This window comes from Micromys minutus (genome assembly GCF_963924665.1).
Source record: "Micromys minutus genome assembly, chromosome: 7".
Lineage (NCBI taxonomy): Eukaryota > Metazoa > Chordata > Mammalia > Rodentia > Muridae > Micromys > Micromys minutus.
In genome coordinates this window covers 56356089-56371678 of record NC_137976.1, presented here as the reverse complement: position 1 = coordinate 56371678, position 15590 = coordinate 56356089, and the positions used below count along the sequence as shown (strand labels likewise).

General features: G+C 35.4%; 1 protein-coding gene across 2 annotated transcripts in view; it reads left to right on the top strand.

Annotated features, from left to right (window-relative positions):
* Nucleotides 1-15590, top strand: part of IQCB1 (IQ motif containing B1) — a 51362-nt gene that overhangs the window by 23395 nt on the left and 12377 nt on the right. For both annotated transcript variants that reach the window (XM_080919399.1, XM_080919400.1), the window contains 3 exons: nt 2560-2702; nt 4352-4500; nt 12913-13044. In XM_080919399.1, coding sequence (XP_080775525.1) covers nt 2560-2702; nt 4352-4500; nt 12913-13044 — 424 coding nt within the window. The remainder of the gene's footprint in view (nt 1-2559; nt 2703-4351; nt 4501-12912; nt 13045-15590) is intronic.

Sequence of the window (15590 nt, the reverse complement as noted above, 5' to 3'; positions counted from 1 at the left end):
GTGCTCTTAACCATTGAGCCATCTCTTCAGCCCCCCAGTAATGAGTTTCTTTATAGCATTTTCACATATATATGCTGTTAAACTTTGTTTTAATTCACTCCCTCCATTATTACCCTCAACCATACTCCTTGTCTCCACCTCTGGCTAGTTCTCTTCCCTACCTCAAATAGACTCTTTTTTCTTCTCCTCTCTAAGATATTTTCCCCTCTCACAATCTTTTTTATAGTTTCATTAAATGTACACACAAAATTTAATATATAGGTTCTGCTTATTTGTCTAAGTCTAGGTAACTTTTAATTATTTCCAGTTCTCAAATTTCATGGATTTGTTTTTCTTTATGGCTGAATAAAACCATTCTATATATGTATCACATTTCCTTTATCCTTCCATCTGATGATAGATATCTAGGTGCCACCATTTCTTAGTCATTGTAAAGAATGCATCAGTTAATGTGGATATATAAATATCTCTATGGTATGTTAAATTAATTATTTTGTTTGGAGGTAGTGTTATTTTATTTTATTGAGACAGTGTCTCATGTAACCTCCTCAGGGTTCAAACTCCTAATTTGTTTTTTGAAGTATTTATTTTTGTTGTTGCTGTTGGAAGAAAACAACATACTTTTGAGACATGCAAATTCATCTAAGTAAAATAAATAGAATATTCTTCTCTTCCACATCTTCCTGGTTTTCCTCTATGGGTACCTAAAAATATTTTAAGTGTATATGCTGAATACTAATATTTGTGATGCTTTACATAGTGGCATATAGGATGTATCAAAGACTAGGTTACAGTAGTTAAAAACACAATTTGATAAATAGCAGCAGAAAATATAGAAATTTTAATGAAATAAAACGTCTTTGAACACAGAAAACTTTATAGCCAGTTATAAAACAGTGTATATTTAGTAAACAGTTGAAAAATACCTATATCTGGAAGTAGGTGAGATGGTTCATTGGGATAAGAATGACTGTCATCTAGCCTGATGACTTTTAGATCCCCAGGACCAGCATTGTAGAGGGAGAAAACTGATTCCTTAAGGTGTCCTCTGATCCCACATGCTCCATGGCTGACATATGCACTCAAATCGAATACATGGACACACACATAGAGGCAGTAAATATAATTTTAAAAGTTAAGTTTAACAAAAAAAAAAAAAAAAAAAATAGGGGTCTGGATGTTTTAGCAGTTAAGAGCATTTGCTGATTGTGTAGAGGACCTGAGTTCAGTTTTCAGTACCCATCTGGTGGCTCATAACCACCCTGACTTGAGTGTCAGGATCTGACTCCCCAGTCTGCCCCCCATAGACACCAGACATGCATGTGTTGCACATGCAAACATGCAGACAGATAAATGTAAGAAAAATTTTAATTTTTTAAAGTGTTTTTGCCTACATATTTGTTTGTGTCCCACATGTATTCCTAGTACTTGTGGTGACAAGAATAGAGTATTAGATTTTAGACTGCTGTAAGCTACCATGTAGGTGGTAGGAATTTAACTTGGGACCTCTGGAAAAATAGCTAGTGCTCTTAACTGTAGAGCCATCTCTCTTGCCCCATAAATCTTAAATGAAATAGAAAAGAAAAAGGAAAAAAAATCCCAAAAGTTAAAAGTTAGACATAATTATGCCATGAAGTGAAAATCACTATTGAATTTTTAACATTTTAAATAATTTAAATTCTGTGTAAATTAATATAAACTCAGAGATCTACCTGCTTCCCAAGTACTGGGATTAAAGGTGTGTGTCACCACCACTTGGCATATTTTTCTATATCTTGATTTTATTTTTGCCTAACTATACATGTGACTAAGTTTTTGTAAGTTTTCTATTTTAAAAATGAATAAAATTTCATCAGTTAAGTGATTCAATGTTTCTTAATTCAATCTACTATAATGAGATACTTTTCAGTTTGTTATAATACTATGTTACAACATCCTTGACCATGTCTTTATAGATTTGATTATTTCAATAAGCAAAGTATTAGAAGTAGAATTGGCTGATTGCATTTTTTTAGCCTTTTTATATTTAAATATTTCTTCAGAGTTTTGATATATTTATCCAAATATCTCTAGAGAAATTTATACATAAGAACAATGTATTTCATTATACCCTTGTCTTAGTGTTTTACTACTGCGAACAGACACTACGACCAAGGCAAGTCTTATAAAGGACAACTTTTAATTGGGGCTGGCTTATAGGTTCAGAGGTTCAGTCCATTATCATCAATGTGGGAACATGGCAGCATCCAGGCAGGCATGCTAGCAGAATAGCTATTAGGTATTAGGTAGCTTGGATGGGGGTCTTAAAGCCCACACCCACAGTGGCACACCTACTCCCAACAAGGCTACACTACTCCAGCAGGGCCACATCTAAAAGTGCCACTCCCTGGACCGAGTGTATACAGACCATTACAATCCTACCAAGACTAGGAGTTACCTTCCAGTACATTTTTGTCTTTACTTGTTTGATTACTCATGAGACCAAGATTTTTCTTTCATTTCTTGCTAGGCATGGTTTATAAAATTGTATGTAAGGAACTTACTCTTTTGTTTTCATAGATCTAAACGAACAAAGATGTTGTTGGAGCTAAATAAGCAAAAGGAAGAAGAAGACCTCAGATTAAGATTGCAACTTCAAAGACAGAGAGCCATGAGGCTTTCCCGAGAGTCACGCTTGAGCATGCTTGAAATAATTCATCCAGGTGAGTAATAGTATCAACTTTATAAAGCTCTAAATTTTAAAAGTTACAGCTTTTCTGATTCATACCTATAATTTAAAATGTATTTTTTACTGTCAGATTCATGTATTAAACTTAAATGTTTATAATTAAATATAGTGGCCAATAACATAAGAAAAATCTTTTTTGTTTTTCTTTTTTTATCATATTTATAGGATATACTATGTATTTACATTTTAAATGTTATACTCTTCCCCCCATCCCCCTCCCAAGAAAATTCTGGAAAGGACTCCAGTCTGTCATCTGAACTTCATCCATTCCCTAATATAAAATCTGTGACATCTTAACATTTGTGACAGATGAAGCTGAATTAATAAGAATATGCTGTGGTGGTGTGTTTATGTATACATTTACATCTGTGTGCATGTGCAGTGGGTATACATGTGAGTTTATGGCTAGAGGTCAATGGAAGGTATCTTCCTCTATTCCTCTCCACTATAGTTTTTGAGACAGGCTCTCTCGTTGGCCCTTGTAACAGTGATTGGCTAGGCTAGCTGACCATCAAATTGTCAGGTCTGCTTGACTCTTTCCTGTCCCTCAGTGGTGGGGCTAAAGCTAGGTGCCACCATGCCCAGATTTTTTACATAGGTTTTAGGAGCCCAAGCTCCGGTTCTCATGCTTGCATAGTAACCTCTTTATTAACTTAGCCATCTATACTCTGGAATTTTTGTTTTGTTTTTGACAGGATCTCATATAGCCTGGGCTGGCTTCAATATACAGCTAAAGATGATCTTGAACTTTCACCCTCCTGCTTCTACCTCCCAAGTGCTTGGATTATGAGTATAGGCTACCACTCCTGACTTTGTGCCTTGCAGAGGATTGAACCCAGAGCTACTTTATTTAAATCTGCTTAGTAGCCACATGTATCTAATGGTTGCTTCTGTGACCATCTTTCTCCTTTTGGGTAGTTTCCTTTACAATCCACAAATGTTTTCAAAACTAAAGTTGTATCTCATTCCCAAATTTCCTCTCCATTGATTCCCCATTTTATGTAATAGCATCAAAAATTCGTTTCATTCATCATCCCTTTTCTTTGTCACTCTTCTATATCAGGTAAGCCATTAAATCCAATTAGTTTTTTAATACTCTCTCTAAAATACCTTCTTTGTATTAACCACTGGTACTGTGCTCTATGACTTTGTTCTTTAATTTAGCCACTGTGAACCCTGAGCTGTATGCTCACCAACTTCAAAGTCAAGAGAAGTTTATTTGTGTGAACAATTAGAAGTTTGGAAACACAGAGTAGTTTAAAGAGCACATAAACACATTTTGTCCATCTCCCTTGGTCATCCCAAATGCTCTTTTACATGGATGATGGTTTTTTTTTTTTTTTTTTGGTCAAATTGTTTTTGGTATTGGTCTTTTATCCCTTTTCTTATTACTCTGGGACAAAAATATTATGAGTCCTTTTTGGAAAGAAACTGCATATTCTAGGGAAGCTTTACTTCCTACAATCTTAGAACTATTATAAAATAAAAGATTGGCAAACTAGTAAACAGTCTTGAAAAATACTTTTTAAAAGAAACCTGAAGAATCTTTACTAATGTTGTCCTATTTCAGACCTTGAGGTAACATAGCTGAGTATGTTATAATAATGTCTGTCATCTCTTTAGGTCAAGTGGAGAAGTACAATAGGGAAATGGAAGAGAAATCAGCATTGACTATCCAGAAACATTGGAGAGGGTACAGGGAAAGGAAGAATTTTCGCCAACAGAGGCCATCTCTCACAGAGTATAAAGCAGCTGTCACGCTTCAAAGAGCAGTGAGTCTGCTGTAGTATACACAGCTCTACGTGAGGAGGCAAACAAGTGTTTAAAATTGACTTTGCTGCTTACCAAATATAAATCTGTGGTCAAGCTCTTTTGCTTTTCTGAGCTTATTTTCTTTATAAAATAAGAACCTCGGACTAGAAGTATATAGCTCATTGGTTGAGTACTTCTCTAGCATGTGCAGCCTAAATTCAAACAAACAAAACAGTAATAACACTTATTTGCCTCTCTTCAAGCTGATTTAGACACTAAGTCCAACTACTGCCTTAAAGTCTTGTATGCTGTTTACCAGATTGCAGCCTTGTTATTGTTGCTCATTTTCTCCTCCTATTTGTACTGCAAGTTCCTCAAGGATGGGAACTAAGCTTTTTATATTGGTGTCAGCTCTCAACAAGCTTGATATGAATAGACTTTCTGTCTTTTATATTCTGATACATATATAAGAATAAGATGACATACATGAGGATTCTAAAGTCTGTAAACTACATAGTCCTATGCAAATGTATATTTTGATTCTTTTAAAATAAGTTATAGGAAAAGTACTTGCTATAATTAGAGCATTATAACTCTTGAACTGTAGCATGGTATTATATAGTAGTTTTCCTAGGGATTATGTATAGTAAGTCATTATCTTGGAAAAGCATAGCACAGGGCTTCTTTTTCACTTAGTAATCTCTTCCAACTAATTCCTACTTCTCTTATACATTATTAGGCCTCTATTAAGATTTCAAGTCTGGGGCTGGAGAGATGGCTCAGCGGTTAAGAGCACTGACTGCTCTTCCAGAGGTCCTGAGTTCTATTCCCAGCAACCACATGGTGGCTCACAACCATCTGTAATGGGACCTGATTCCCTCTTCTGCTGTGTCTGAAGACAGCTACAGTGTACTCATATACATGAAATAAATAAAATAAATCTTAAAAAAAGATTTCAAGTCTGAAAGCATGTAGCTTAATCACCTTTTTGTAGGTTTTACTGTCAATTCTCATTTCTTACTGTGATAAAATTTGAGCACTCAATGTGGGTTAACATTTATAAGGATGTTTTAATTTTTAAAAGTATATGTAAGTATGTGTGTCTGTCTGTGTGGGTGTGTGTGCACTTGAGTGCTAGTGTCCCCTGATGCCAGAAGCATCACATTGTCTGAAGATAGTTACAGGCAGTTGTGAGCCATGGGTGCTGAGAACTAAACTTGGGGTTTTCTGCAAGAGCAGTTTGCAGTCTTAACTGCTGGATTGTCTTTCCATCCTTATAAATATATTTCTAAGCCATCAAAAACCAGTATAATAAATACCAGGGAAATGTGAAGAGTGATCAACTTCTTTCTCCTTCCTTATGGTATATATGTAACAAACCTGATATTTACCCTAAGCTAAAGAGAATGACCCAAGGCAACCTGAGGACAGCTCATTTATATCTAGGTTAGAGATGCTTCATTTTAGAGAAATTTTCCTTCTTTGTGATAGTTGCCCAACCAGATTGATTTGTGGAAAATCCTGTGGTGCACATATATATTCTCATTAATATGTTCATTTTGCCTATGTTAGAATGCTAATGTTTTACATATAGTATCTTAGAACTTCTACAGCTGTGATAAAAATACCATGACCAATTGCAACTTGGAGATTAAAAGATTTATTTCATCTTATGCTTCCAGTGACATCACTGAGGGGAGGGATGTTAGGGCAGGAACTCAGAGGTGGGAACTAAAGCAGAGGCTATGGAGAAATGCTGCTTCCCAGCTTAATGCTCAGCCTGCTTTGTTTTTATACTAGCCCAGGAGCTACACCACCCATATTGAGCTGGTCACTCTCACATCAATCATCAATCAAGAAAGTGTTCTACAGGTTTTCCCACAGACCAGTCTGGTAGCGTCATTTTTTTCAGTTGAGGTTTGTTTTTCCAAAATACTTTAGCATTTGTCAAGTTGACATAAAAACTAACTAGCTACAACATATAGTTATGTTTTATATAGCTCAGTAGATATAAAATGTTTTATATTTTACAGTATAGCTACATGAAATTTAAAATAACCGGAATTTGTGATCTGTGTTATACTTCTATAGCAATTTGCATTTAGTGGTTCATTAAACAAAAAGAAGGAAGGAAAGAAAGAAAAGTGAAAAGCCACGCATTGTAACATGGCCTCTAAAGGCTGAGGTCAGAGAATCCTATGATCCCTAAGCTTGGATCATCCTGGTTAACACAGCAAGTTCTCATTTCAGAGAAAGAGGAAGAGCGAGGGGGCAATAATTCATCAGCTTTGTTAAAAGTAAATGCAAAGTAGTAAAGTTATTCTTTGCATTTATTTATCTCTTAGGAACAATTGGCTTTTTAGGTACTTGGCCACAAAAGAAAAGTTAAACCATTATATTCCTTCTGTTTCTTTCTTGCTTTGTACAGAAACCTCCCCCTCTTAAGACAGGGTCTCAGTATGCATCCCAGGCTGATCTTGAGCTTAAATTTTCTTTTCTCATCCCTCACTACTAATATTATAGTGCACTATCACATCTAATTGCAACAGTGTATTTTTTAGTTAATAAAAGTAGAAGAAAAAAATCCAAAATGATATGTAGTAGATTATATCTCTACTCAGGCACTTGGGATTGAGTCAGCATCTCAAATTCAAGGTTAACCTAGACTACATAGCAAGTTCCAGGCATTTTTGGGCTACATTGCAAGTCATGCCCACCAAAGAAAGGAACACTGAAAATACTTCAATAATTAGACTTCTTTATTCTCAGACAAATTAAGAGTTCTTGGTTGTGAGTGTTGCAGTATTAGAACTACATATGAAGTTTGTTTTTGAATGTTTTTAGATTTTTTTTTTTCACCTTTTAAAAGAGCATCAATAGCTCAGAAAGTTGGTCTCTAGAACCAGAAGGGTGACTTGACTACAGAATACTAATACATAATGTTATACACTTATCCATCACTAAACATCCATAAAAAGAAATATCAAAACAAACCATTGAGATTTTTTAAAGCCAAAAACAGTGGCTAAGAATAATAAAATGACAAAGTGGACAAAATAAGAAAGATAAGAGAAAAACATCAAGGGAGTTTTTCTGATTGAGGAATAGAGCAATGTTCTCATTGGAATGTCATGAACCCAGGATGGTAGTAAAAGGAAGATAGAAGAGAAGAGGGTGTTTAAAATAGAATCTCCAAGCAGAAGACTAAAAGAAAGAATCTCTGTTTTGTAGGGGCAAGCACCATACTAAAAATGAGTATTAAGGGACATTCTATTGTTCAAGGCATCCACCCACCCATCTTTTTTCTCAGCTCTCAGGCTTATAACTGCAGATTGTAGAGTGGAAGCATTTTCTTTGGGAAATATGAGTAGCCTATGAATAAAGTTAGTTTACTAACATCGAAGTATCCAAACAAAATAACTTGGCCCATTAGTTCTATGCTAAAATTCATAGTAGAAGAGCCATATACAGCAGCTCAGCACGTCTAAATAGCTTTTTAGTGCTCAACTGTATCAGCCAACGGGCACGATGAAAGCTGCTTGATAGAAATAGAGAATTTAATACTTAGGGATGTACATCAGAGGTTAGAGCACCTGATCGGCATATATGAGGTCCTATATTCAATCCTTGAGAGTGGGCAAAAACAAAAGAACAACAACCAAAAAAAAAATATTTAGAGAGATGTTGCAGGAATTAGAAAATAAGATGTTTTTTTGATCTATTGTTTCCTCAGATAAGAGAATACAGGATACAAAATCAATGTGGGGGGAGGGGAGGCAGGCCTGAATTGAATAGTTAAAATCTACTAGAAAGGAGAATAAAAGAAAATATCCATTGGGGAAATCAAATGCATAAACATTTAAAATCAAGAACAGAAAATACAGAGGAGAGGAAACCAAAAGAATTTTCTAGAACTACAGCATTGATTTATATCCAATACAGTAACACATTCATTTCACATTTCTATGAAATACGTTGGGAACAAAAAACTTAGCAGCAGCACTTGAACTGAAGAAATCTTGAGCTAATGCTGTGACATGTCTAGAGAAATGATTTCTAATTAAAATTATGTGCTCACCAAAAAGGGAGTTTAAGAGAAGACTAAAGACACATTTGTATAATAACAGAAGCTCTTAAGCCAGTGGAAAAACCAAGAAGGTAGACAGCTGGAATTCAAGAAGTACAGGGAGAGATAAAATGAGAAACCAAGGTAATTGTGCAGAGACCGCCTTTGTGCCATGTGGAGAGAATAGGTAGGTTAGAAACCCCCAGAAAATGTATGTGCTACAATATCTGGTATATTTAATAAGTTTGACATTTAAAATGAATTTGTAGAACATATCAGAACTAAGAATGTAGAAAATCAAGCACATGGAAAAAAGAAGTTAATTTCAGAAAAAAAAATGTGCAAGGAAGGAAAAGAAATTATAATATGTGCTTCAGAATGAATAATAGCTTTACCTGCTGCTATTGTGTATGTGTAAGAAGCTGACACAGTAGAATTAAGGTTTGAGGCTAATATAACCTATTTAGTAAAACCTTGTCCTCCCCCCACCAGAAATAAAACTACCTCACCTTCATGTAGTAATCATTATGTGAATTATGTGAATATTATTTTTACTGAAATTATAACAATAATTATATAGGGTGGACTGTACATGGGAGTATATGAGTAAAAGAGAAGTAAATCCTTATTTTTTATTCAAGAAAAACAACAGATGATGTGTTTAATCTGTGAGAAAAATTATAGAAATCTACTAATGGGGCTCACTTGAAGGAAAAAAAAGTTAAAGTTGTTGCCTTTGGGATTTGTAAAACTGACATTTTAAACAATAGAATTACACTAGCCAACTTTTCCTGAAAAGGACCAGAAAAGGAAATATTTTAGGCTTTGCAAGCTAGGTAGCCTGTAATAGCTACTTAACAGTTGAAGCACAAAAGCAGCTGTAGATAACAGACTGACAATAGTTAGGCATGTATAGCCGCATGCAAATAAAAATTTGTACACATTTGAGTGTTGACTTACACATACTTTTACATGTCACAAAATAAAGTTTCCTTTAAATTTTTAGCTATGTAAAGTGAAATAAACAGGTATTTACTATACAGAAACACCCTACTATTTTTGGCCTGTGGGCTATGACTTGCCAATTAGTGCTTATATGATTTTGGTGAAAATAAAAACATGAGAGAAAAAAATAAATGAAAAATTGCAAAGAATAATTTAATATATGTATCAAAATTGTATATTATGAAAGACTAGAGAAAGAACATTCAGAAAGTTTGATTTTAGTAGTAGTAACATAGCTTAAAATTTTTAAATGTTTTATCATTACTAATTCTTTTCTTAAATACTGTCTCATTTATATTTGCAATACTGTAAACCATGTAAAATTAGGGTTCTTGTTTTTTATTGGCATAGAGCATGTCTTATAGAAACCTTTGGTTTGCCCAAAATCATAGTTTATGAGGAATTAGAACTCAATGCTTATTTTCTTTTATATACTTATTCTTACTACGAAATGAGTGCTTCATATAAACTCAGAGATTATGGTAGCATTCATAGGACCTGTACATGTTCAAGCAAGATAAAATCCCAGCACTGAGAGTAGAAAATGAACATGGGCCCCATCCCTAACCAAGGTATTAGTTGGAATTGATACATGATGATAAAGAGAAAATCAGTGTCACTGGGTATAAGCCATACTCCAGGAGAGACCCCATGCCCAAGAGTAACTGGCCAATGCAAAACTCTATGTGGTTTGGTTTTGTTTTGTGGGCTCTTTGTTATGTTTGTTTTGTTTGGGCATTTTTCTTACTGGGTTTTGGTTTTGGTCTTTTGAGAGAGAAAGAATGAGAACATTAAGTTAGGTAGAGAGCTGGAAAAAAATCTAGGAGGGATTGGAGAGGAGAAACAATTAAATATTTAATAATTTTAATAAGATATATATTTGGTCTAAATATGTATAAAGCCCTAAGTTTGATGCCTAGCACCACAAATAGTTTATGCTAGGATTCAGCAGGTGGAAACAGGAGGACCAGATAGAGTTATCATTGGCTACTTGTTAGTTCAAGTCTTGCCTAAGATATGTGAGGCCTGGCAAGCCACAATAATAGAAATATTTCGGCATATTCTTTTGACTTAGTGTTTCTATTGCTACAGTGAAACACCACGACCAAAAAGCAAGTTGGGGAGGAAAGGGTTTATTTATTTGACTTAACTTCCAGGTCATAATTCATCATTAGAGAAAACCGGAACAGGAACTCAAGCAGAGCTGGAACCTGGAGTCAACACCTGATGCAGAAGACATGGAGGAATGCTGCTTACTAGCTTGCTCAGCCTGCCTTTTTATAGAACCCAGGACCACTAGCCCAGGGATGGCACAACCCACAATGGGCTGAGACCTCTCCCATTGATCACTAGTTGAGAAAATGTCCTACAGCTGGGTCTCATGGAGGCATTTCCTCAACTGAGGCGCCTTTCTCTGTGATGACTATCTTGTGTGAAGCTGACATAAAAAGCAGTCAGTTCAGCTAACTTGACACACTTGCCAACTTGACACACAAACAAATCATATTAAGCCACAGCCCTTACTTTCTTGTTCATCTTCAAGATCTAAATAACTGTAAAAGCTCTGTAGGCTTTACAAATCCAAACATTAAAATTGCAATACCTTTAAAGCCTATAGTCTCTTAAAATCCAAAGTCTTTTACAATTTAAACTGTGAGCTCCAATAAAATATTTTCTTCAAGAGTGAAAAAAATCAGGCACAGTCACAATCAAATCAAAGCAAAATCAAACTAACCATCCAATGTTAGATCCACCCATGCTCTTCTGGACTTGCATCACTCCTTCTCCAAAGGGTTAGGGTCACTTGCCCTCTGAAGCACATAGCTTGTCTTCTAGGGTTTGTCTGCCTCCACTGCTACTGCTGTTCTTCTGTGATCATCACATGGTACTGGCATGGCCAAAACACTGGGGTCATCTGCTGCATCTGGGCTGCACTTTAAGAAATAATGTCTCATAGGCTCTCGTAGTGCTCAGCCTCGATTTCCCTGCATGACTGCTTCAGTCCTGGCCCTTCAACTGCTACTGAGCTGTACCTTTAACCAAAGACCTCTAAGAATACCAAGTCTCAGCTGCTCTCCCTGACCCTTTCATGTCTTCATATCCTGTACTACCTGGGTAACTCATATACAGTACCAAGTTCAGCTGCCAACATGAGGTACAACTTGGGCTATCTTTGGAACACAGCTTCTCTGTGCTCTCAGAAAACAATTCCCAGAAGATTTCACCTCACTAATACTGGTCTCCTCTTAATCACTGTTAATGTTTTAGCTCCAAGATAACTAGCATCAATTGTCTCAGTAAAGAAAAAGTTTCACTTTAGTAGTTCTAGTATCTTGTTAATCACAGCTGATTGTTCAGCTCCAGTAAACCAGAACCACAAAATCTTAACAACAGCCCCGATAAGAGTCTTTAATCGTCCCTCTGAAATTTCACAGGTCAGGCCTCCATCTTCTACACTGCTGTCAACATTTTATCTCCCAAGCTCCTACAGAACAACTCCTAAAGAATGGGGTCTCTACACTCATTTTCTTTTCTAGTTCCAAAGTTCTACAATCTTCCCCCAAAACATGGTCAGGTCTGTCACAGCAATACCCCAGTATGCTGGGACTAGCTTGTCTTAGTTAGGGTTTCTGTTGCTACAACGAAACACCATGACCAAAAAGTAAGTTGGAGAGGAAAGGAGTTTATTTGGCTTATACTTCCAAATCATAATCTATCATTTGGAGGAAGTCAGAACAGGAACTCAAAAGCAGGACAGGAACCTGGAAGCAGGAGCTGATGCAGAGGCCATGGTTTGGTTTCCCCTGACTTGCTCAGTTTACCTTCTTATAGAACCCAGGACTAACAGCCCAGGGATGACACTACACACAATGGGTTTGGGCCCTCCCCCATTGATAACTAGTTCTGGGTCTCATGGAGGTGTTTCCTCAACTGAGCCTTCTTTCCCTTTGATGACTCTTAAGCTTATGTCAAGTTGACACAAAAACCAGCCGGTTCACTTTTTAAAAAAATTAAAAGTGGATAGTCTTAGCCTACTACCATGGTGGGAAAGTGATTATGCTTAGTAGAAATCAGACTTCATCTGGTAGAAGTATTAAGCATATTTGCAACTTAACAGTATTTTCAACTGAAAATGGATTTATTTGGACATAGCCTCATTAGAATAGGGGTGAATCTATATAGTTAAAAAATTATTATATTTCTTTATTTTTCATAGTCTTATTCCCCTCCTCAAACATACTCAGAGCTGCCTAATGCAACCTTGGTGTTACTGACTTAGATTATAGGGAAAAGAGTTCTATTAAGAAATAGAATCAAAAGCTCTTCTTTTCCTTTTTTTTCCCTCTCTACCTCACTCCAGGTCCTTAAATTCCTAGCAAAGTGCCGTAAGAAAAAGAAACTCTTTGCCTCTTGGCATGGACTCCAAGAACTCACTGATGCACGCAGAGTGGAACTGAAGCAACAAGTGGATGACTATGTCAAAAGACATCCGGTATGTAGGTCTCTGCTGAAATACAGGCTACATTAACCCGTTGCATGGTCTTTACCACCAAAGTAGTATCCTGTGTGTATAGTCACATTGACTGTTGGATCCGTAGGTCTAGTAGACGTGAACTCTTCTTACAGTTACAGGCTCCAAAGATACAATTGGTTCTAAGTGGTGACTCAACTTTAAAGTTGGTTATTTCCTGTACTATGCCAACAAATATGGTGCATCGCTTCTTTTGTAATAGTTCTGTAAAATCTTGTCTGTTTGAATCTTTTAATAAGAATATATATTGATTGTCAATCAATGATATTCATTCTGCCTCTCATGCTCAAACAAATGCATAAGAACTTATATTCACTAGTCTAAACTCCCAAGACACAGTAAGATGTAAAATTTGATGCCCTGCCTCTTGGTTTTAAAACTGTAATGCTGCTGACACCTTTCCGCAACAGAAACATCCATTTTTCTGACTTTGTGTGAGCACCTGCTTCTTCACTCTAAGTTTCTGACCTTACATTCTGCACATCTTTGAAGGACATGTCTGTCCTTAGAAGGACTCAACCATTCTCATGATTATTTTTAATCAGTTGTGTATCTGCCTGCTTTCTTTCATCCCCCATATTTCCACACTTGTCAAACTTTATGGGAAAACTGTTAGTTTATACATTTCAATCAGAATTCTTTCTTTCCTCATTTGAACCAACCATTCTTAGTATATTAAAGTACTACTCACATTTTGTTAGGATTTTGTTAATGCCCCCCCCCCCCACCTCATACAAACACAAATTTCTACAATCTAAAGTCTGAGCTGGATTTACATTGTTAATCCAGGCACTCAAGAGGCAAATGCAGGAAGATCTTTGTGAGTTTGAGGACAGCCTGGTCCTCAAAGCAAGGATGCCAGACTATACAGAGAAACCCTATCTCTAAAAGAAAAAAAAAACTGTTAAAGGTTTGATATAAGTTTTAGGAAATCCTACCACTTAACATTTTATTCTTCCAGAGCCTGTCCTCCACAAAATGTAAAGCAGAATACAAATGTACTTGTGTCTATACAGGAACCTGATAACCAGTGGAACAGAGCAGTGATGGAAAGCAAATTGTGTAACATTGTTTAGTTCTACCTGTAAAAGAAGTTTTCATCATTGTTTAAATCTTTTTAAAATATCACTGACTCTTGTCATATGTGCCACATAGTTAATACCCTCAGGGTTATGGAGTGTTTGTTCTTTATGACAACTATATTTCTATTGTTGTCAGACTAAAGTGGCTATAGATTATAGTGAAATGGATAGGTATAGTAGTATTTCAACTAAATTTTTATTGGCTCGTTTGTTTGTTTGTTTATTGTCTAAAGGTCAGAAGACAACTTGTAATCAGTCTCTCTTCCACCATGTAGGTTATGAACAGCAAACGCAGGTCATCAGGTTTGGCAGCATACAGAGCCTTTACTCACTGAGCAATCTCTCCACTGAAAACTATTTTCTAAAATAAGCTTTTGTTTTTAGTTTGCTGCTCATTGTTCTGAATAATAGTACTAATTTATATTATAGTCTTTGTAGGATACTAAAAAGTAAAATATATGTAAACAATAACATAAAAACTAGAAGAAAAGAAATACATGAATAACTTAAATTCTTATATATAAATTAGTGTCTTATCACTCTGAATTAAATTGATAAGTTAATGGTACATAATACAAATCCTACAACAACTAACATAGAGCAAAAAGTTACAAAGGAAATAAAACCAAATAAAAAAATATAATCAAAAAGAAAATAGGAAAACGGGTAACATATAAGAAAGTAATAGTACTAATAGGAAAAGTAAAGGTAATAATCTGAATCATAATTATGTTATAGTACATGTAATTGATATGACTCTAGTTGTAAAAGAAAAAACCAGGGTTTTTTTTTTCTTAAAACCATTTATTCAAAAAAGAACAAAAAATGGCTCAAATAATAAAAGAACCTATCAATTTGGGAGTCAGGGAGACATAGGAAAGGTGCAAGGCTAGGTAGCTGGGAGTGACTGGAAGGGAGAAAACCTTTACAGTTTGAAAAATTAAAACGTATGTAATCTATAAAATCTATCATTACTGCTTTATTACAGCACTTCTAATTTACCTCGCCATGCAGCTAGATAACTTGACAAGGTTCAATAACAGCTTAAGTATACTAATAGGCATATCCGTACTTAAAGAGTGTTTTCTCATAAAATATGAAGCAATTAATAATGCCAAAATTTTCAAAGTTGTTCCTTGTAATCTAATATTTGACAGAAAGGAAATGAAATTGAAAGTACAGATTTTCAGAAAATTGATGTTTTTCATTAATGATACGTTGTCTCTAACCACTCTAGTCTGGATTAATTTTATTATTAGCTTTGGCTGTTCCAAATTAAAATGTGGCTTTAAAGAAAAATATAAACCACTATGTCATTTTTAATGCAAGCAAAATATAGTTAAACATAAGCCACTTTATTTACTAGCTCCTTGAAAGTACATTACATTGCAATTTTAACAACTATAACACTGTATATTCAAACTT